A 22,528-nucleotide genomic window follows, 5' to 3' on the forward strand; every position below is an offset into this window, starting at 1 on the left:
TATATTTATGGCAAAATTGTAATAAAAATTTTCAAGTAACACCTAAATGACGTTATTTGGACCTTAGCTATAGTTTTTACAACATTCAGTGTCAACAGTTTCACAAGTTTGGTATATAATATATGATTCTTCATTGTTATACAGTGGCACCTAAATCCGTGACAGGGATCCAAATTCCGTGATAATGATTTCCTAATTCCGTGAGTGATATCCTAATTCCCTGATACTAAAATAATCCTCATTAACTGCTCAGAAAACAAACGTGTATTTGGAAAAACACATTAAAGTCATGGTATATTGTTTTAATATGGATTAAGCAAGAAATTACAACATAGAAAATGGGCCTAAGTGACAAATTTCATAAAAAATACTTGTGTAACTAAAGGAATACATATTACATATTAATATATTATAAACAAAATAAACTGAAAGTTAAATTCAATACAAAATTAAATTGAATAAATTAAATTATAACACAATTATTTCTTATTATTTATATTCATAACAACAGCAGTAATTAAGTTAAATATAGGCAATGTCTATTATTTTATTATAATATAATTGATGTTTTCTATAACTTATTTCTATTATTATTTCCACGAACAATTTTCTTTCACAGACATTAATTTTCACAATTTAGCGTTGGCATCACTGGTCGAGTGAGCAAGGAAGGAGAAATATGAAAATAAGTCCGAAAATGGGAAAGCTCCTGTAGCATTGTTATTGTCTCACAATGTTTAAATAATCATACACATTGATTCAGCTGACTATAATCTACAGTAATATATCATTTTTATAATGCTATATTAATCCTTACCTCAAATATAAAATGTTTCTTCAGGAGCGGTCACAAGAGAAAGAAAAACTTACTGGTCAACCACCTTTCACTGAACAAAAGCTTCTACAGTTGACTGCTTCTATTGGAAAGGCGGGTAGTCAATAGAATTGAAAAGAAGACATCTCCTGGCATCTGTTAGGTATTTCAAAAACTTAAAATTCAGAGACCACAACTCCATGGCAGTCAATTGAAATTTTATCACGGGATTAGGTGTATCACGGAATTAAGCACCTTTACCCTACATCTCTTCACGGAGAGATCAGAAGCGAGGTCACAACTTCAAGACCAATCAAGTCCAACATGCTGTGCATTAATATCTGCGGTATACAGCAATGCAATTATAACTCAAAGCTATTTTTGAACTCCTGAAAAAGAAAGTAGAAAATATATACATATTCATAACTGCGGTGGTAGGTAACTCACGTCATACCGCAAGGCTGGATTTGGGCATTGATAGGTAGCAGTGTCATTGACATTGATGGATAATTATTATAGAACCAAACGATATGCACTAAAAAGTGGTAAAATATGCATGCATGCATGCCCTTAAAAATCAGGATATATGCATTTAAAATAACAAAATATGCACTAATCTATTTTAAACAGTTTACTTTCATTTACCATTTGCATAATTAATACCTACAGAATATTATCTCGTATACTCTTTTTTATTCATTTATTTTCTCTGAAAAAATCCTCTTTTCAACGGTATATCATGTATGCACATTGTGTTTAATCGGATTACAATAAGTTTAATAAAACTGAAAAGTGGCCACACTAAGGTGACCAGTTCCAATTGCTGATGTCCCCTGCAGGATCATAATAAATCTGGTCACCCTAACCGTAACTGTGAATGATTTTAGAGACTAGGTTGAAGAAAGAGACATTGGTTCCTGAATCTAATTCTGGAATCAATAAAAGTGGCAAGAATCATCATGATTGTGGTGACTATGAGTTTTGCGGAAACAGGAAGAAGATTCTTTAATGAATAACATTGCTGCAGACAAAAGCCATTCTCTGCTTGACGAAAACATTTCGCAACTCATGACAGTGAAGATCACTAGGATGTCTTCAGCTGATTGGAATGCAATACCTTTTATGAAGTCTTGGCTACGTCTTGGATACCGCTCATGTCAAGAAGGGGAGTAAAGAATATTCACAACAGGAACAATTCTGTAATAGCATGCTGCGTTGTAATTTTCCTTTATTTACAGCTGATTATTACCTTATTTAATATTTTTTATATGTTGTTGTTTTCTAATGCCAGGCGTTTGACAAAGTCATTTGACCTCTTGCACTCCAATATTTTTCAAAGATATTATCATGACCAGCCACTGAAGCACAGATTTTGAGGTGTTCCGAATCCATTTCTTGGTTTGAGTTGCACAATGGACAGTTAGGGGACTGATATATTCCAATTCTATTTTTTATATTAAAATTATGAAATTTGCTGTAATTAGTGGAGATAACCAATTGTTAAAAATTAATAACACCACTGGCAGAAAGTTCAGAGAACTGATGACAAAATATCACCTGACATTCCACTACCTGATTCATACCACAGTTGGTACATTATTATTTGATTGTGCAGTTATACAATTACATACTTTTGAGATTTGTCTTGTAGTACGCTGCAGATACACGATGACAAGGAAACAGAAGAACAGCTTGCATGTTCACACTATAGAAATGAATACCAGGATTTAATTGTGTTTGTTTCTTATCTTCTGATTTCTAATCTCTTGCCAGCTTCCTTCTTTCTAAGTGTGCACCACAGTCTTATTTATTGTACCTTTTTCTCTAAAACTGTTGGGAGTAGAACAATGAAACTTTTACAGCTTATCCTACTGTTCAAGTGGCCATATTGAGAGAAGAAAAACTGTGGCTCATCTTGCAACAGAATACGAGATTGGCATTACAACTATGTGCGATTTAATAGAAAACAAGTATCTTTTTTTTATTTAATTTTATTGTATTCCATAGGTCTTACATTAGCCTTAAAGCTTTAAAGTGCGGAACAAGTCAAGAGTTATACAATTTTTTGTATGTAAATCTACAACATGAGACCTCTACTATTCCCATCTGTTCTCAGACAGCCATCACAAGAAGATTCCCTGACCTTCAAAATCCCACTGTTGCCAACTAGACTTAAATTATTGAATGCCTGATGATCGACTACCTAGCATGTTAAACACAAGATCACGGAGGAAATTACGAAGCTGTAAGCATTGTGCACTTAATTTATGAAAATCTCTTAATGTAGAGATTATCTGATTTTTTCGATTAACATTCAGTTCATCCTCTTCATTACCACGGATAACAGAGGTTCTACTGTATGAGAGTTTTTAGGCTTTCATGGTGACTATCATCAGAATTAGGTGCTTTTGGGTATTCCATGGTGTCCTAGAACTTGACATTTCAAAATTTATGAACTACAGAACATACAGGTTCCATCATTAGGGCAGATAGGTAAGATGAGAAGGGTCGCTTACTTTGTTGGGCCGTTATGCCAGACTCAGTCGTCTGGATTAGCCTGGTGTAACGAGCCCAACCTCTCTGCCCTGATGATAGAACCTGTATTTAGTTCCGAAACGTTTGAAATGTCAAGTTCCAGGCACATGGTGGAATCATGGATGAATATATATAATAGGATGCGAAACTTACTGAGTTTCCTGTAACACATACTAGAGGCGCTGTTGTAGAAATTGATCTTGCTGCCACCTGTTGGGGGGAGGGGCGTTATTACATCTAGCAGCGCACCGAGTAGCGAAAAGAATAATTATTCCATGCATTTAGCAGCACATCTGATGACGAAAATGTTAAATGTGCAGAAAGTATTCCCTCCCATCCTCATCGAAATTCAAAACTAACCCAATTTAAAATAAAACATTTACATTTTTATTCCTCACAGCATCTTCTACTGAAAATTCTTACTGGAGCCAACAGGAAGATAAAAGAGACGATCTATTTTACACTACCCAATTAAAATATAACCAGACAGAGACAAAAAATAAAGCAAAAGGTTTGATAATTGGGATTGTATTCTTTGGGTATTTATTGTACAGCGCAATGGAAAAGTCTGCCAGAACTACTTAGATAGTTCAATTTATTATATTACTATTACTATACAATACATTCAACAACACTATTTTTACAACGTCCATAAACATCATTGTTTAACATACACTGCTTATACACACACATATCACTTTATGTTCACTTATTAGCAAGTTTCTGTCTGCCATCTCGTCTCCTCGAGCAATATCTCGAACGGATAAATAGAGAACTCTGGGTAGTGTACCCAACACGTAGTTCTAATGTTCACCACCTACAACATTGGGCGCTGATCATCTTATTTCAGCCCCCCGCCGCCAGATGGTGCTGACCGCAGTTTTGCATCCTATTATATATTTATCCATAGTGGAATACTTAAACGCCTAATTCTGAATACAGTACAGTTCGTAAATTAGAAGACAAACTAAATATAAGCTATTTCGTAACACCACTGAAATATTTTATTATAAACGTGGCCTTCGGAAAACAAGTACAGAGCATAAATTAGTAACTACGAAATCTGACTACATATAACAAGAAAACAATTAGGAATGACAATTTACAAGATACCATAGAGCTGCTTCATCAGCATTTGAAACACCTTAAAAAGTAGAATGCTTAGAGGGATGAATAAATGCAAGACATTCACCGAAGCACAGTGATATTGCCCGCAGTGCCAACAAGGGATTTATTATACTGACACCATCATATTGAATGAACATCGTGAAGCATGCTGGCTTATTTGAGTCCTGTTTTCCCGTGTCTGTTAAATGGTATGATCACAAGAAAAGAAATGGGAGGCAAGAGTCGGCATAGATAAATCTTACACTGGTCTCCAGCTCGGACTGAATGCTGCAAAATAAAAAAATGTCTTCACAGGTAGAAGAACAATACGCATTTCGATAGTTCCTGGCACATTATGGCATAATTCGCGGGTGCTCGTGTAAAGGGGGTTAAGTATGATTTGGCTAAACTGAAATAAGTACAGATTTGAACTATCCACAATTACTTTTCTTTTGTGTTAAAGGGGTTAAGTCATTCTTCCATCTATGATGCAGTTACAGTGCTCCGTATTTTGTGACAAAGGGATTTTGTTCAGTACCAAAGGAGAGAAGTTTACATACCTTGCAATTTGACTTAACTCCCTTTACATGAGCACCCGCGAATTATGAATGAAACTGCCAACCAAGAAAGGATGTGCAATAACACGATACAAAATTTCAACACCTCTCTCAACCAGAAAAATTCATTGCACTGAACAACACAACTCAGGAACTAACAATGACCACGAACTTCAGCTACAGAATAATTGTGTGAAAATATTTTCAGTGATCAATTGATCAGACTATCATCTCAGACATACTCCATGGAGAAGCAGTGACACATCATTTCGACTCAATTTCTAACACAATTGCCTTGACTAAATATTTAAACAAAATTGGAACATCTCACTCAACTGTGTACTAAGTACAAAGAATGATCATGCAATGAACTTAAACCACTGAGCAAACTGTGCAGTTCTTACTACCCATACTAGAATTCAGTACTAGAACTACTTAACGTATTAATAAACATGATCACTCCATCATCCCAGCAGCAATGGCAATATGCAGAATCCTTAAAAAAACATTAAAACAAAATTATAATCCTTATTTGATCGAATTGTTTAGTATCAGTAGAAGCCTTAAGGAAGAAAGGTCTCACTGTACACAAAGAAGTCCATGGCATCTCTCAAGAGGGATCCTGTCAGCGAATTGACATGCTTGCTATTCTACCAGGCTCTACATCCGCCTACATTATCGACCTGACTATCAGGTTCGAGGCACAGGAACAACAGCCCGCTGAAGTCCACGCAGAAAAATGCAGGATTTATGAGCCCACAGTTCCATTCTATTAGGAGAAATATCACCTAACCTCCATTGAAGTAGTTGGGCGCTAGGGGCACAATACCTCGCCTCTTTGTCACTTTCTGCAAGAAGTTCCAGCTGAACAACGAATTCATTCGTGATGTTTCCCTTACTGCCATCAGAGGATCACTTGCCATTTTAAAATACCACCTGTACTTTGTTTCCTAAGGAGGAAGAACTTTTGTTTGAACGTCTAATCTGTTTGTTTATTATCTTTAGGTCTGTTATATGTATGCTCTTATTCTTCCTGTACTTAATTTCCCTTTCTTGTTCGTTCCCCACAATTCTCTTTTGTGGTCTGTTTTTGTTTTCACTCTGTGTGTTATGCTTTGTACAATAAGGCAGTCCCGTTATTGGGAAAGCTGAAAGAGTGTCTTTCTTCCCCCTACTTGTACTGGTAGCAGTAGTATTTAATGATGCTTTAACTCGCAGATGTCATTCAATATACTATAGTGACACAGCATGCAGATTAATTCAATTTATAAGTAAGTATAAACAAGTCATCAATTTATTGCGTACAAGGTATGAGCACAGTAAGGAAAATTCGCCACTTTTTCTGCCAGATAGACCTATATTGAGGATAGACATGTGTGCACATACAGCTAGCGATTCAAGCGGCAAATAACACTACTGAAAAACTCAGCTGTTTATACATGGGTCATTCAATAATTAATGGCAACAATGTTTGTATGTGGCGCTATCAGCGGTAAATGATACAAGTGATAACAATGAGAAAGAAGAGCATCTGATGTGTGTTATCTGTGAGTTTGAAGACAATCTCATTTATAAGATATTTGTAGTGAGTTCAATTTGTAGACTTATCTGTAGTGCTCTAAATTGTTTAGCAAATATGAACAAAGGTGCTTCATTAAAATTCAGATTGCAAGAGGTAAGAATGCTCGACAATGCCATTACTGGAAGCTTGTGGTAGAGAGACTTCACAATATCGTACTGTGGCTAGGTGGGTGCTGTGAGTGGAAAAGATGTTCATAAAAAATGTGGAGCTGGCAGATCATAATCAGCAAGTGATGATGTGCATGTGGATGATGTAAGAGCACTGCTGGAAGAACACTGTTGTTGGACTTGCATTGAACTAGCGAGGGAAGTTGGAATTGCACCTTCTATGAGTCTTCACATACTTAAGAAGTTAAATTTGAGGAAAATCTGTGCTCAGTGGGTTCCACACAATCTTAAAGAGTAAAACATGTGGCAGAGAATGGAAACAGCGAGATTGCTATGGACTTAGAACACTATGGACGTGAAGGCGAACGTTTTCTTCGACGTATCATAACTTTAGATGAAACCTGAGTTCGATGCTACCAACCAAATTGAAGAGACAATCAAATGAGTGGCAGCACAACAATTCCCCACGACCAAAAAAATATCGGCAAGAACACGATCCACTTAAAGTCATGTTCATTGTTGCTTATGATTTTGATGGTATCTTTGTCACTCATTCAGTTCCTGCGGGAAATCATGTGAATGGTGCATATTATAGTTACTTTCTGGAACACCAAACAACTAGCTGTGTGCAGTAAACGTCCAAATCTCCCAAATTCTCATCCTATTGTGCTACATAATGGTGATCGCTCTCACATAGCTGCTCCTTTGGTTAATTTACTTCGAAAATGGAACTGGGAAATTCTGGAGCATCCTCCATACTCCCCAGATATAAGCCCATGTGATTTTGACCTTTTCGCAAAAATGAAATTATCACTTAGAGGAGTTCGCTTTAGAACCAGACAGGCAACTATAGCAGCAGTAAAGCAGTCTGTTCGAAGATTAATACAAAAAGACTATGTGGATGGCATCCACAGTCTCCCTGATGTGTGGAGGCGGCTTCTTCGTGTTCGAGGAGGTTACTTCTGAGCACTGCAACAATGTGACTGTTCCAAAAATGTTTTCTCTATTGTTAATTCAAATGTTGCCACTAATTATTGAATGACCCATGTATTTTTTGTATGTCAAAACACCTCTGATTGAAGTTCTTGTTGATATGTACTGTGCATATCTATTACCAGGCAGTACATCTCACTTGACAGGTGTCAGAGGAAGCACAATAATTGTTTGTATACATTTTAAATCTGATAGTGATAACATTGTCGCTATTATTATAATAATTGTTGAAAATGTTATAATTATTATAATAGAATATCTTGTTAATAAAATTATTTATCTTGTTTATACAAACTTTTTGATTGGAAGTCAAATATACTAATTATATTAGATAAATTATATTATCTTCCTCATCAATAAATAGAAATATATAAGAATAATCATACAACATCTACAAAGTGTCAATATCAAGCTGCTGCTTCAAACCCAAAATGGTGGTTTGATGAAAAATGTTACTAGTCAATGATATATGAAATGAAGAGGGAAAGGAACTGGCCACTCTACCCCATTATCTCATAGCTTAGTTACCTCGTGAGTGATACCTTATTGGTGTCACTTATGAGGCTCCAACTTGTCTTCGGATAGTTGACCAAACTGACAACAATGTAATACAATTCAAATTAATTCTCCAGAAAAACATCAAAGGAGGTACAGCTCTCTTAATCTTCACTACTAAATACCAATATAACATGCGAGAGGCCCAGGACGAATTACTATTCCGTTTCCCTAGTATTGCATCCTGAACTTCCTGTATGTTTAACAAGAAGGGAGCAAAGGCAGATGTGCCTCTTTCGGTGTAGTTCTTTTAGAGAATTACCAAATTCATTTCCTGTCATTCAGTACATTTCAAAACCATGTACGAAGCATCAAGGAATATGTTTCCAGAAAACCTCAAGTAGGTTTAATTTATCCAAAAGTTGGTTATTTTATGTTCACGACAAAACTTACTACCTACTTTCTTTTATAAAACTTTCTTTTAAGTAAGCTAGCCTATATATTCTTTTTAATAAATAAAGAATAAATAAAAAATATAAATGTAATTTCAATTTATAACACTTTGGACCATAAGCTATCCCCATACTAGTCGGATGATCGTTCACCTCTCCCAACAGTCGGCCTTGGTCCTCCATAGGATGTCGTGCCATATACCTATTTATTAATGTTTAAACATGAATTTCAGGTTGTAAATAGACAATACAAGGGGTACAAATGGCATTCTGAAAACCAACTTACAAGCCCCGATGAAACCATCCTAAATGTAAAAAATATTCACAGTTTAAAACGTACTATTGCACTACACAATGAAAGGCCAGAAAGAACAATGAGAATGAATGACCCTAAAGAACCAATCAAATACTGAAGCCATATGAATTCACATATTTAATTATATTTTACAGGTTGTCCAAAATATGATCAGTAACAAGAATGTGTACTTCCACATATCACAACACCATACAAAGACTGCACTATAGCACAAACATCAAAGTGAAAGTGAAGTAGTACATAATTAGCAGGGGCCACAAAACAATAGCAAGGAGTATAACAAGCATGTCTCCTTTCACCCATTCTTTTTAATAATTCTATTCACGAAGTCACAAGGGAATTGCACAGGCCTACAGAAAAGGAGACTTATACCAAAAGAATTCTTAAGCATACCAGTACTTATGGCTTTTAGAGAACTTGGAGGTTCATTGCAGCCCTCACATAAGCCTGCCATCGGTCCCTATCCTGAGCAAGATTAATCCAGTCCCTACCACCATATCCCACCTCCCACAAATACATTATTCTCCCATTTATGTCTATGTCTCTCCCAAAGGTCTTTTTCACTCCGGCCTCCTAATTAATACTCTACAGTGTATGCATTTCTGGATTCGCCCATATGTGCTACATGCTCTGCCCATCTCAAATGTCTGGATTTAATGTTCTTAATTAAGTCAGGTGAAGAACACAATGTGTGCAGTTCTGCGATGTGTAACTTTCTCCATTCTCCTGTAACTTCATCCCTCTTAGCCCTAAATATTTTCCTAAGCACCTTATTCTCAAATATCCTTAATCTCTGTTCCTCTCTCAAAGTGAGAGTCCAAGTTTCACAACCATACAGAACAATCGGTAGGTAATATAACTGTTTTATAAATTTTAACTTTCAGCTTTTTTGGGGGCAGACTAGATGACAAAACCTTCTCAACTGAATAATAATAATTTCCCGTATTTATTCTGCATTTAATTTCCTCCCGAGTGTCATTTATATTTGTTAATGTTGCTCAAAGATATTTTAATTTTTTCACCTTTTCAAAGTATAAATTTCCAATTTTTATATTCCATTTCGTACTATATTCTGGTCACGAGACATAATCATATACTATGTCTTTTCGGGATTTACTTCCAAACCTATCTCTTTACTTGCTTCAAGTAAAATTCCAGTGTTTTCCCTAATAGATTGTGGATTTTCTTCTAACATATTCACGTCTTCCACATAGACAAACAGATGATAGGCCTATACAGTCATTAAAATATATAGCTGCTGCACTACATAGCATATCCGTCCTGGGAAAATGACAGTGCTCTGGCCCATAGTTACATTACATGTTCTTTCGCACGCTATGTACTTTCCTTGAATTCTAATCTCCATTTCTTTATTTCATTATTTCTTCTTTTCTTTTTTTCTTCCTTTCTTGATTGCTCTCTATTTCTTCTTTTCCTTTACACTTCCTTACTACATTTCCTGATTTCTCTATTTCTTCTTTTATTTTTTTTTTCGTTCATCTTTTCTTCCTACATTTCTTGATTTCTTTATTTCTTCTTTTCCTTTGTTTTAGTCTCTTTTTTTTTCCATTTTTCCTTTCTTTCTCCATTATGGGGTAGTTTTGAAAGGCATTGCACGAATCCGCACACATTACAGGAACTCTAGGCTAATAATGAGCATGAAAAAAGAAGAATTTCAGTTGATCAGCTTAGACAGGTGAGTGACAACAAAATCTCACTTTATCAAGCATGTATATGAGCAGAAGGGCGTCACAAGATCTGTAAGGTAGGTTTCACAATCCATTTCTGCAGCATTTTAGTGGCTGATACCTTGAGAGCCAGGTCATATGCTACAGCAACTATACATATTAACGACCCTGTAGCATTTATACAAGAATACTCCAATTTTTAGGCAAACTTTTAGGGAATGTGTATCTGGTATGTTAGCAAATGTGATATGTCTTAAGATGGTATGATCATTTTAGGTAATAAATACTTACTTACAAATGGCTTTCAAGGAACCTGCAGATTCATTGTTGCCCTCACATAAGCCCGCCATCGGTCCCTATCCTGTGCAAGATTAATCCACTCTCTATCATCATATCCCACCTCCCTCAAATCCATTTTAATATTATCCTCCCATCTACATCTCAGGCTCCCCAAAGGTCTTTTTCCCTCTGATCTCCCAACTGACACTCTATATAATAATAAATACTGGAAATAATCAATAAATATCATCACCCTGCCATGTATTAGGTAGTGAGGCCTGTTACATCATCATATATGTAAATATCATCGCATAATTTACCGAAATTACAGAAAAATATCATTTGATAATATTAATTGTATTATGGTAATTAACAGGACTTGAAAAAAAGGACTCGTCTGCTCGTCTGTGATGAGTGAAAAAACTCCGATCTTTTAATTGCGATTCTGCATTTCGACCATGCTGACTAATGAGATTTTTGCATAAAATTTCTGAAGTCCTAATAATTAAGATCCTCATCAATCAATTAATATTTCCAAAACAGACAGTTTTCATGAAATGATGGGTGGTATTACATTCTGAAAGTAAGAAAAATTTATATTTGAAAATCAGTTCAGTTACGAGAGAAATCTTCTTTCCTAGTGTCGACACCCGCTTAAATAGAAACCAAATTATACCAGATTTTATATTAACACAATTTTTATCGGGTCATGGGAAATTTGGGGCTTACCTAGAACGATTTAAATTGCATAAAGACAATGGCTATTTATGTATCTGTGAGGAAGAGCAGACTGTGGATCACCTTCTGTTTCATTGTCCAGTGTTCGAAAACAAAAGATTTATTTTGGTCGGACATTTACATTTTTGTAATATAATAGGCCTATATGGCAAACCACTATTCAATTTGTTTACAAAAACCTGCTTTAAAAATTTTGTAAATTTATATGTAATATATTTAAGAACTTGTAAATAATTCAAATTATTGTAATATATATAATCGTTAATTGTAAGTAGCAAGACTGGGTTAGCCGTGTCAGTGTAAATCTATATGTAATATATTTAAGAACCAGGGGCGTATTTTGCGGGCTACCGGCGGTAGCCCAAGGAAATTACAAAAGAAAAAGTTTATAATATAACATAATGTAATAATTTTGTATTATTAGTTTTACCATAGTAATTAAAATTAAAGTAATTGTTAGATATATTTTGTGTAATAATAGGGTCAGCGGTAGCCCAAACCCTTTAACCAGTATACGCCACTGTTAAGAACTTGTAAATAATTCAAATTATTGTAGTATATATAAGTGTTAATTTTAAGTAGCAAGACTGGGTTACCCACGTCAATGTAATTTTATATGTAATTAATTTAAGAACTTGTAAATAATTCAAATTATTGTAGTATATATAAGTGTTAATTTTAAGTAGCAAGACTGGGTTACCCACGTCAAATGAATTCTCATTATAATAATATAAACTCAGACTATAACTATAACCCTAATGTACTTTCGGGTAAAATAGGGTTCAAGAAAATGTATATTCAAATAATAAATAATAATAATATTATTTGAAAATCTAAGAAAATATACTGTTTTCTTCTTATCTTCAACTCTAGTAACACTGACTGTATCATATAAACAGCACACATGTGATGTTTCGCGCGAATGAAAGGAAAAAAACTAAGATAAGAGAAATTTCAGACACAATTAGGGCTAACTATATGAAAAGATAGAATTTAATTAATTTCTTGTATGTTCGTTACAAAATTTCCATTTTCTTGTATAAAATTTACTTAAGTACGTGATGTTGTAGATTCTTAAACTACCTGAAATAATCTAACACCGCACAGACAGTCTGTATAGAAAATGGAACTCTATGTAATAACATGTAAGTTAAACACACAAGATAACTGTGCAGAGACATCAAAATAAATAAAGCTATTTATAATACTAATGCAGCGAAATAAGATACGCACTTAAAGTAGCATGCCATGCTTATAATAAACATTTTATTGCTAAATTGCTATTTCCTTATCATTAACTTATAAAATACGGTACTGTATCAGAAGCAAAGTGAAAGATTTCTTGAAGAGTATAATTCCTAAAGAAGACAAGTACGATACAGAATTAAGACATACATACATACTGTATACATAGATATGGTAAGTAGGCTACAGAAAACCATTCGAATCCTGTCACTTCAAATACTGTAGATCTAACAATTTTTATTCATTAAACTTTTAAATCTAATTTAAGATTTCTGAACAACAGATCATCAATACAGAAATGTGACAAGAATAATTTGGAGGAGCTCGCTAGACAAATGAACTTCTAAAAATAAAAAGTATAAAGTTATTTATAATTGAAATTTTTTAAAAGCTTAAAAAAATCTACTTTGGTTAAACTTTGGAACAAAATGCTGTATCGTTATAATGTTTCTTATAAACTCACTACAGCGACAGTGGGAATATACAACAATGCTGCAATTGTCAAATGAAGATAGTAGAGGAAACCGAAGTACTCCACGAAAACCTGGTCAACAAAAGCTTCGTCTATCAGGGTCTAACACCACCCGTAACTGGCAAAAAGCTATTGCTGACTAAACCACCACGGTAAAGTCAATTGTTTCGCAACTGTAAACTATAAGCTTGTGTGATTAGATTAGCAATGCTTTGTGAACAAAGGAAAGAAAACACGGGAGACATAAGATGATGTGTACTGAACGAGTATAATGACCTTTAAATAATCAATAACATTAATCTAGTTTTTAAAAAAGTGTTTTCTATTTCATATACTGATAAACAAATCCATGTTCAGTGACTGCCAAACTAACAAGAGTTGCAATGTTACGGTACCGTGACAATTATGCTTAAAATTGTGCAAGAAGTGTGTTTATTTCCTCGTTAGTGTTTTCGAATACGTATGTGGCGAGCATAAATACCGTAGCATTCTCAACTCTCAAAATAACTATCACATTGTGTCCCAAGAACTGCTAAATGCAAGTTTAGTTGATATTATATAAACTGTCTGCATGCAAAATGAAATGTAGCCCAACACATAGTTAAAGCTTCAACTCATTAATAACCAGATACTTATTAAGATGACTAGAACTAGTTATATCATTAATGAGTTTCGACAATAGCGAAAAAATTATTTATGCTGAATATTGAAACATAATATTTTAAGCAATGTAGATTCTCGTGTATGTTAATTTAAAAAAAGTGTTGGCTAAATGATACTAATTTAAAATTATGACACTTTGCACCTATGGCAATTAACCATAAATACATTAACTCTTCTTGTTAATAAAAATTAGTTGATTTTCACATTTATTTTCTGGCTTTTGGATCTGCTAGTAATAAAAGGCCTGGTTGTGATAAGGTCATTGATATGAAAATCAAATGTGGTTGTGATAAGGTCATTGATATGAAAATCAAATATAACACATTAAAAAAAATTGATCAAATTTCCTTTCCATAATATTTAACTATTAGAAATGTGCATACAAATTACTTCGTATCTAATATCCGCGACTCTAAAAGAATAAAATGGTAAAGAACTCGACTTTGCAAAAGTAACATGCTGAACTCTACGGTTTGTCGAGGCATAGGCCTAGGCCTACTAACTTTTAAAAAATGTGAACAGATATTTCTATATAGTTTCAAAATGTATTTATTTTATTCCACATAGTAAATAAACATAAACAATAAACTCTTCACTGCGCATTTGCAATTTCGAGGCCAATGCAGAGGTCTTCCACTTACGTCATGACAAACCGATCAGCTGATTTCTTTGTTTGGAGACCTTGCCAGTTGCCTTCACAGTGGTCGATGACAGTGTAGTATTATGATGTAGCCCGTACATATACTTATTTAAAGCTACAATTACTCCAAGAGATGCCACAAAAGTTAAGGTCAATACTGATTTCAATGTATCTGTCTTTAAAGCTATTCATGTGCCACTACGACATCCTCACTAAATCCATAACCAAGATTCGATCTAACTTACCTTTATAGTGGACTCTCAGGTTATTCTGCGACAATCCTATATAGTTATATTTATCCTTGGGACTCCAGGATCTTGGTAATGGCGTTTCTTCTTCGTTAACCATTGGATGTAATAACTTCAACCGATCCACCACTGCATTCTGCGTTGCTACTTGCGGATCCATCACACTCCGTCCATTGCTGACGGCGGCCATTTTTAATATTCGGAGTCCCGGATGTATACGTCACTACTGTAATTTAAAATGTACCTAAAAGATGGCAGGGTACAGGTTTCCATGGAAACTACAAGCTTAATGACAATACAATTTGATGGCGGAATTTGAGTAGTTATCATTGTTGTCAAGCTAATTCGGTTTCAGAATAAGGTATAATTCATTGCGTCCCACTCTTCTGTTTATTTTACATTTGACATCGCTGTGAACGACCACCCGTATTTAGTGCCCACACGGTACCTAAACTCTCCACCCAAATGTTGGCCAAAAAAATCTCCTTGGCAGAGCATCATTCAAAATTACAGTATTTCACTTCAAACATACGCCCCGACCGATTTTACGCCAGAAATAATAAAACTTAACGTTCTTCACCTGTATAATATTTCTCTTTTGGTTATAATGGTAATCTGAATTTGACATAGATTCAATTTGAAACATTCTAAATTGTTACCTCCTATCTGTTAACCATAATTTCGATGATTGCCCACGTGCTCCTCCAGTCATACTTAATTTAGAGAAATAAAATGCCAATATTTATTTTAAATAACCAATATATACTATTTCGATAATTCGTCAATTGCTTCTGCACTTCTGTTTAACTTAGAGAAATAATAATTTTAAGCAAAACCCATCTCGGGCACAAAAGTAAAGTCGTCATGGTCACTGACAAGCAAACATTCTGATGGAGGCAGATAAAAAAGTTAAAATTTTTTCCTCTTCTTTTCTTTTCTTTCTTCTTAATGTCAAAATGCGTGCTTATACAAATTTTGGCCACTCGACCGCAATTACGAGGTCGTCCAGAAAGTGATTTTCTCTAGGGCAGTTTATAGAAAAAAAATCACAATTGCATGGAAAGATTTATTGAAACATATACAGCAATTGTTGGGCTCTTTGTCAACATATCCTGCACTGGAATTGAGACATTTGTCATACCATGGGCTCAATTTTTGTATCCTTGTGTCGTAGAAGTCAGCCGCCTGGGATCGGAACCAGCATTTGACAGCCATCTGCACCTCTCTGTCGACCCCATGATATGACAAATGTCTTAATTCCGGTGGGGAACATATTGAAAAACAGCTCAACATTAAAATTGCTGTGTCTGTTCCAATAAATTTTTCCAATGAAATTGTATTTTCTTTCAGTTAACGGCTCCTGGCGAACTTATTTTTTTACGGCTCCCATAATTGCGATCGAATGGCCAAAATTTGTATAAGCACTTCTTTTGACATTATTAACATGGTGGAAGAAAAAAAATTAACTTTATTATCTGCCCCATCAGAATGTTTGCTTGTGAGCGGAAGAGACAAGCCTTCTGGCAGGGAAAAATATAGGAGAAGGCTGTGATGATGAAATCTAAAGATGTCAGCCCCAGCCATAATCTTACCCTGTGATATGCCAGTAAGAGGCCACCGACATAGCTCAGGAGTTGCGTTCGGGCACGAGTTCGATTCCCACTTGGGCTGATCACCTGGTTAGGTTTTTTTACTAGGTTTCCCCAACCATATGGCGAATGTCAGGTAATCCATGGCAAATCCTCGGCCTCATCACGCCAAAAACCATCTATCACCAATTCCATTGATGCTAAATAATCCAGTATTTGGTACAGCATCGTTAAATAACCAAGTAAAAAAAAATATGCTGGTAATATATCGAGGGAGCATATTATTCATCAGACGATCTTAGAGGGTAACAACTGTTGTGGGCACAATAATTTTATTATGAATATTCTGTTGAGACCAGAACACACCTTTGAGGCTCAATCCTGTTGTTGATGATTGTAATGATGATGATGATGCGTAGTTCAGGAGTTGTGCTTGGGCATGGGTTCGATTCCCACTTGAATTGATTACCTGGTTGGGTTTTGTTCTAGGTTTTCCCCAACCATAAGACGAACACCAGGTAATCTCGCCAAATACCATCCCGCTATCACGAATTTCACCGACGCTAAATAATTCAGTAGTTTATACAACGTCCTTCAATAATCAAGTAAAAAAAAATGCTGGTAATATATCGAGGGAACATAATATGTCACCAAACAATCTCAAGAGGGTAACAGGACTGTTGTGGGCACAATCATTTTATTACCGGTACCAATGAATATTCTCTTGAGACTAGAACATGCCCTTGAAGCTCAATTCTGTTGTTGATGATGATGATGATGATGATGATGATGATGATGATGATGATGATCATGATCATGATCATGATCATGACGATGATGATCATGAATATGCTTTGTGTTCTCTGTTATTCTTCATAAAGTATACGTGAAAATTGTCTTGAATACTAATGCTACCCTTTTCTCCTATCTACATGAAAACTATGGCAGTTGTACACATTACATTAATAGAAAGACTGAAATATATTAGGTATGATGTGTAAAGTGTGTGCATCTTTCTTTCTTGCAGTGTGCAATTATTATCTGTGGTGAACCCTAAAAAAAAAATAGTCTACAAAAATAGCCCACACACCATCAATGAACTGAAAGACAATATTCATTCATTCATTTAGTGTTCTGCCCAAGAGCAGGTCTTTCACTGCAAACCCAGCTTTCTCCAATCTTTCCTATTTTCTGCCTTCCTCTTTGTTTGCTCATATGGTCCATATATCGTAATGTTGTCTATCATCTGATATCTTCTTCTACCCTGAACTCTTCTTCCGTACACAATTCCTTCCAGTGTATCGTTCAGTAGGCAGTTTCTTCTTAGCCAGTAACCCAACCAATTCCTTTTCCTCTTCCTGATCAGTTTCAGCACCATTCTTTCTTCACGCACTCTTTCCAACACAGCTTCAAAGACAATTTAAGAACAGAAATTAGAAGGATAACAAAAGAAGAACTTTTGCGTGTGAATTCAAATTTCATCAAAAGATGTCGGGAATGTCTGAATTCTAATGGACATCACTTTCAGCAACTACTGTAACACAGGTCAGTGAAATAAAATGCTGATTGTGTGCATGCCATTAATTAATGAAGGTTATATGAGTGCAATACACCGGAGATTACGGATCTAAAATTCTGCGTTTTACCTCGCACTCTGCAGGCTTGCTCCTGCCTGGGTTCTTCAGATCACGCGTGACGTGACCACACTGTATAATAGTGTATTATCTAAGCCAGACGTCTCCAAAACCGTACTCGCGAGTAAGCCCCTGAACGGAACCGAAGCCAGTATGTAATGAGCACGCTCCGCCTCACCCATCCCCACCTGTACTGTACTGAATGTTTATGTGCAAACGAAGAGCAGTGGCGGACTGCCATTATCACTGTGTTGGTCGGCGTATTCCACTGTTTCACAATGTCTTCTAATCATGGACGTAGTACATTCAAGGATGAAAGGGAAGAGAAATATTTTGTGTTAGTGGGAAGAATGTGAAATGCTTAATTTGTTCGAAAATTCTTAAGGATGTGTTAAAATTCAACATGAGATGACAATACTCGACTCTTCACAAAGAATATCATACAATTACAGGCATGTTGGACATGTGAAAATAATTTATTTTTGGGCTATCTGTATAACTGTTGGTTATACATAATAATCAGCATATTACAATGCGTTTGCACTCAGATCCGCATGACATACTTATAGTTTTTTGTTTAATTTTAGGTGAAATGCTTAGGCCTACAAATATTTTTATAAATATAAAACAAGAAAATACAAACACAAATCATACACGTGTTCTCAGTGTTAAACAAAAAAAGCTTCTTGCTAGCTATGTTCTAGCTTGGAATATTGGAAAATCAATGAAGCCCTTTACAGAAGCATCATTTGTAAAATCGCGCATACAGAACGTTACTAAAATACTGTGTTCAGAACAAAGTCAAAATTTAAGAAAATTAAATTGTTTTCAATTACAGTTCAGAGAAGGAATTTCAAGATTGTAAATGTAATTGAATCTGAAGTCGAAACTACAATTAACCAGTTTGTAGCTTACTCACTTGCATTGGACGAAAGCACAGATAGAAATGACAAAGCTCACCTAGCCTTTTTCATTCGAGGAGTTAATGAACATTTTACTGTGTCTGAATGTCTTCTAGATGTAATTACAAAATATAACTGGAGAAGATCTTTTTCAGGCACTAAAAGGCACCATAGAACAGAAGAGGTTGAATTTGCAATGACTTGTGTCAATAGCAGCAGACAGGGCTCCAGTTTCATAGTATGTCAAAATAATATACAAACGTATGATATTTCTTATTCTTTTGATGTTATTATTTGTAAACCTAAGCAGACTGTTGCCGCGATCCCCCACTGATTGCTTCCATCTGTTCAGGTATGTGTCTCTTCCCCTTCTCTAGTCCTACAGCACACTGTGTTCGGCGGGCAGCATCGAGAGCACGAATGACGATATGCTTTTTGGAGACCTCTGATCTAAGCTATGATAAACATGTCTCCTTGAACAGCATTTTTGTAGTGAGTTGTAGTGAGGCAACCTCTTGCCACTCTGATGTCAGCCGAGCTCGCAGATAAAGTGTCAGATGTCTACTCAGAATCTTGTGACTATATGTTTTAATTCATACGTTCCCTGTGTCCAATTGTATGATACAGTGCGTCCGCAAACTCACTCTGCAGCAAGGAGACAGCGATGTATACACTAGGGGCTGCAGTTATGTTGGTAGGTGGAATTCACTGCTAGCGGCTGCAGTTTTGTTGGGAGGTAAGATTCTCCGCTAGCGGCTGCAGTTATGTTGGGAGGTGGGATTCACTCCACTCGAAGGTCAACACTGAACAAGTGTGAATGACTTTGCTGCCAACTTAAAACTTCCCGCTAGAATATCGAGCGTCTCTCCTTGCTGCGGAGTGACTTTGCGGACACATTGTATCATTGCAGCTGTGGCATAGTTACGTTTGTCCTATGCGAAATATAAATAATGACTAATTCTGTATGAGTGGCATGATCCACTAAGGACTGGAAAAATTTGTGGTGATCCTGTATTTGTAGTTCACAGACAGCTTATCATGGCATCTTGGATGAATCTGATGTCATCGAAATGAAGAGATTTGCTTTGGGCTAGAAACTATTCTACAGCTCCTGTCCTGTGAATTGGCGTGTTGTTGGGGAGTAAAAATCAGATGTCTGGTTCGGAATGCGAGGGCCTTACTAAAAAATTCACTTCCACAGTCATTCTAAAATTCACAGATAATACACTATAACCTCGATTAACCATTTAATGGACAGCACATGATGAACAGTTAATCGAAAAAAAAAACGGATAATACTTATCAATTTTAATGGACATACATCTATCTGTGCCATTAAAATATTTTGAAAAGTCGGTTATTTCTTCTGCATTTTTCTACAACTAATTTTCTTGTTGTATGTTTATTTTAAGTTTATTAATCACTAAGAAATATACCGTATGAGCAAGTGGGTTACTTACTTACTTATTTATTTACAAATGGCTTTTAAGAAACCCGGAGGTTCATTGCCGCCATCCAGGGCCGTAGAGAGCCGAAATGGACCCCCTGACTAGGATTCTATGGAGCCCCCTTTCAAACGATACATTGAGGACACTCATATATGTAAAGTAGCACAGCACTGAACAATACTTTTATTATAAACATTACAAAAGTGAACATATACGAGTATTTCACACTACTCTATTCTCTATTCCTTATTTTGAATATAGACACACACAATAAGTCACTAACTTCCATTTTAGGAGAATATTATTTTTATGAAATCTACAGTGGAGCGTTTCTTGCCTTTTGACTTGCAAAATAGCCTATTATTTCTTGAAAGTCCAACACTCGTGCAAGACTGCTTTCCAAAGCTAAGGTGCCAAGACTTAATAGTTTCCCTTGCGACATTGTTGAGCGAAATATTTTCTTCACACGAGCCAACAGGCTAAACGACCTCTCTTCTTCAGCAACAGACTGTTACTGGCAATGTAGTAAATATGCTCAACGCAATGCAGTCATTTGGGAATAGATTGGTCAGTTTCTGTTGAGTAATGACATTCAGGAGTTGAAGAGGTTGTAAGGTATTCTTAAAGTTTGCTGGTTGAATAGTCTTAAGATGATCGACTTCAAATACAATATCCTCTTCAGAAACATTATTTTTATAGATTTGAGCCCATTTTTTCACTCTTTGCTGCAATTCTTTTTTTACAAGTGAGGGATAGTTCCCCAAGAAAATGAACATTTCATTTATTGTAGGAACTGCTTTGTAATGTTCTGTTAAGTTCCCAATGACACTGTCCATGAGCACATAGAAAACGTCACGTTTGAAAAGTTCCTATAGAGTGTCATTGTCATGCACTTCTTGGGAAGATCTTTTATCTTTTCGTTTCTCAGAAACATTCTGAGGTACACCAATGTTTGCTGCCACAAGCACGCACTTCTGCAAAATCGTGTCCCACTTTGTAAGCAATGTTTTCAAATTTTGAATCAACGCCTTAATGTTCTCCACCTCCACGTCTGTTTTCGCCTTTCTAGCCTGCAGAACGGAATTCCAGTGCTCCATTTCTGAGAGACCCTTCATCCGTATTGAAGACATCACAACACAAGTAAATTTGGTAAGATATATTTCAATGCCGTTCATATCTATTAATGTCTCTGCAGTGATGTTCATATCCTTTACTTTTGTAAGAGCTGTTCTCAATCCTGAAATGTGTGAAGCAAATGGCTTAACACTGTCTATCCTGGCTGACATCGCGTTCGTGATGTTGAGTGATCTGTTTTCCAGGTAGATGCCATGCCCAATGCAACAATTTCACGGCGATCCGCGTGTGTAAAAATGTCGCACAAATTAAATAATATTATTACTTTTAATTTTACATTTTAATTAATATGTATATAGTATTACCATCACGTTACGTGGGCCCTCTGGAAGCCCCGGGCCCCCAGGATACAGCCATGCCTTCCATACTCTCCCATCGGGCCTGCCGCCATCACATAAGCCAGCCATCGGTCCCTATCCTGAGCAAGATTAATCCAGTCAATACCATCATATTCCATCTCCCTCAAATCCATTTTTATATTATCCTCCCATCTACGTCTAGGCCTTCCCAAAGGTCTTTTTCCCTCCGGCCTTCCAACTAATCATAATATCCTTTGACTCATTATTATATCTTCTTCGCCAGTTGACACCATCATGAACTGCTCTCAATATCTTCCTCAAAATCTTTCTTTCAAAAATGGCTAGCCTGTTACACGTTTCAACATTTTAATGTTCATGTTTCTGCACCATATAAAACAATTGGTCTTATTAAGGTTTTATATATGTTCTTTTTCACCTTTTCAAAGAATAAATTTCCAATTTGTATATTTCCATTTCGTATTATGTTCTGGTCACGAGACACAATCATATACTTTATCTTTTCGGGATTTACTTCTAAACCTAAGAAAACAAAATCTCAACATTTCTAAAAATTACTGGAACCATCAACAG

General features: G+C 35.7%; 1 protein-coding gene across 1 annotated transcript in view; it reads right to left on the reverse strand.

Annotated features, from left to right (window-relative positions):
- Nucleotides 1-15,137, reverse strand: part of RanBPM (Ran-binding protein M) — a 163,172-nt gene extending 148,035 nt beyond the window's left edge. The window contains exon 1 of the mRNA XM_069831372.1: nucleotides 14,929-15,137. Within this exon, the coding sequence (XP_069687473.1) occupies nucleotides 14,929-15,121 (193 nt within the window). The 5' untranslated portion in view covers nucleotides 15,122-15,137. The remainder of the gene's footprint in view (nucleotides 1-14,928) is intronic.
- Nucleotides 15,138-22,528: the final 7,391 nt, after the last annotated feature.

The sequence above is a fragment of the Periplaneta americana genome, chromosome 7 (genome assembly GCF_040183065.1).
Source record: "Periplaneta americana isolate PAMFEO1 chromosome 7, P.americana_PAMFEO1_priV1, whole genome shotgun sequence".
Taxonomy (NCBI): domain Eukaryota; kingdom Metazoa; phylum Arthropoda; class Insecta; order Blattodea; family Blattidae; genus Periplaneta; species Periplaneta americana.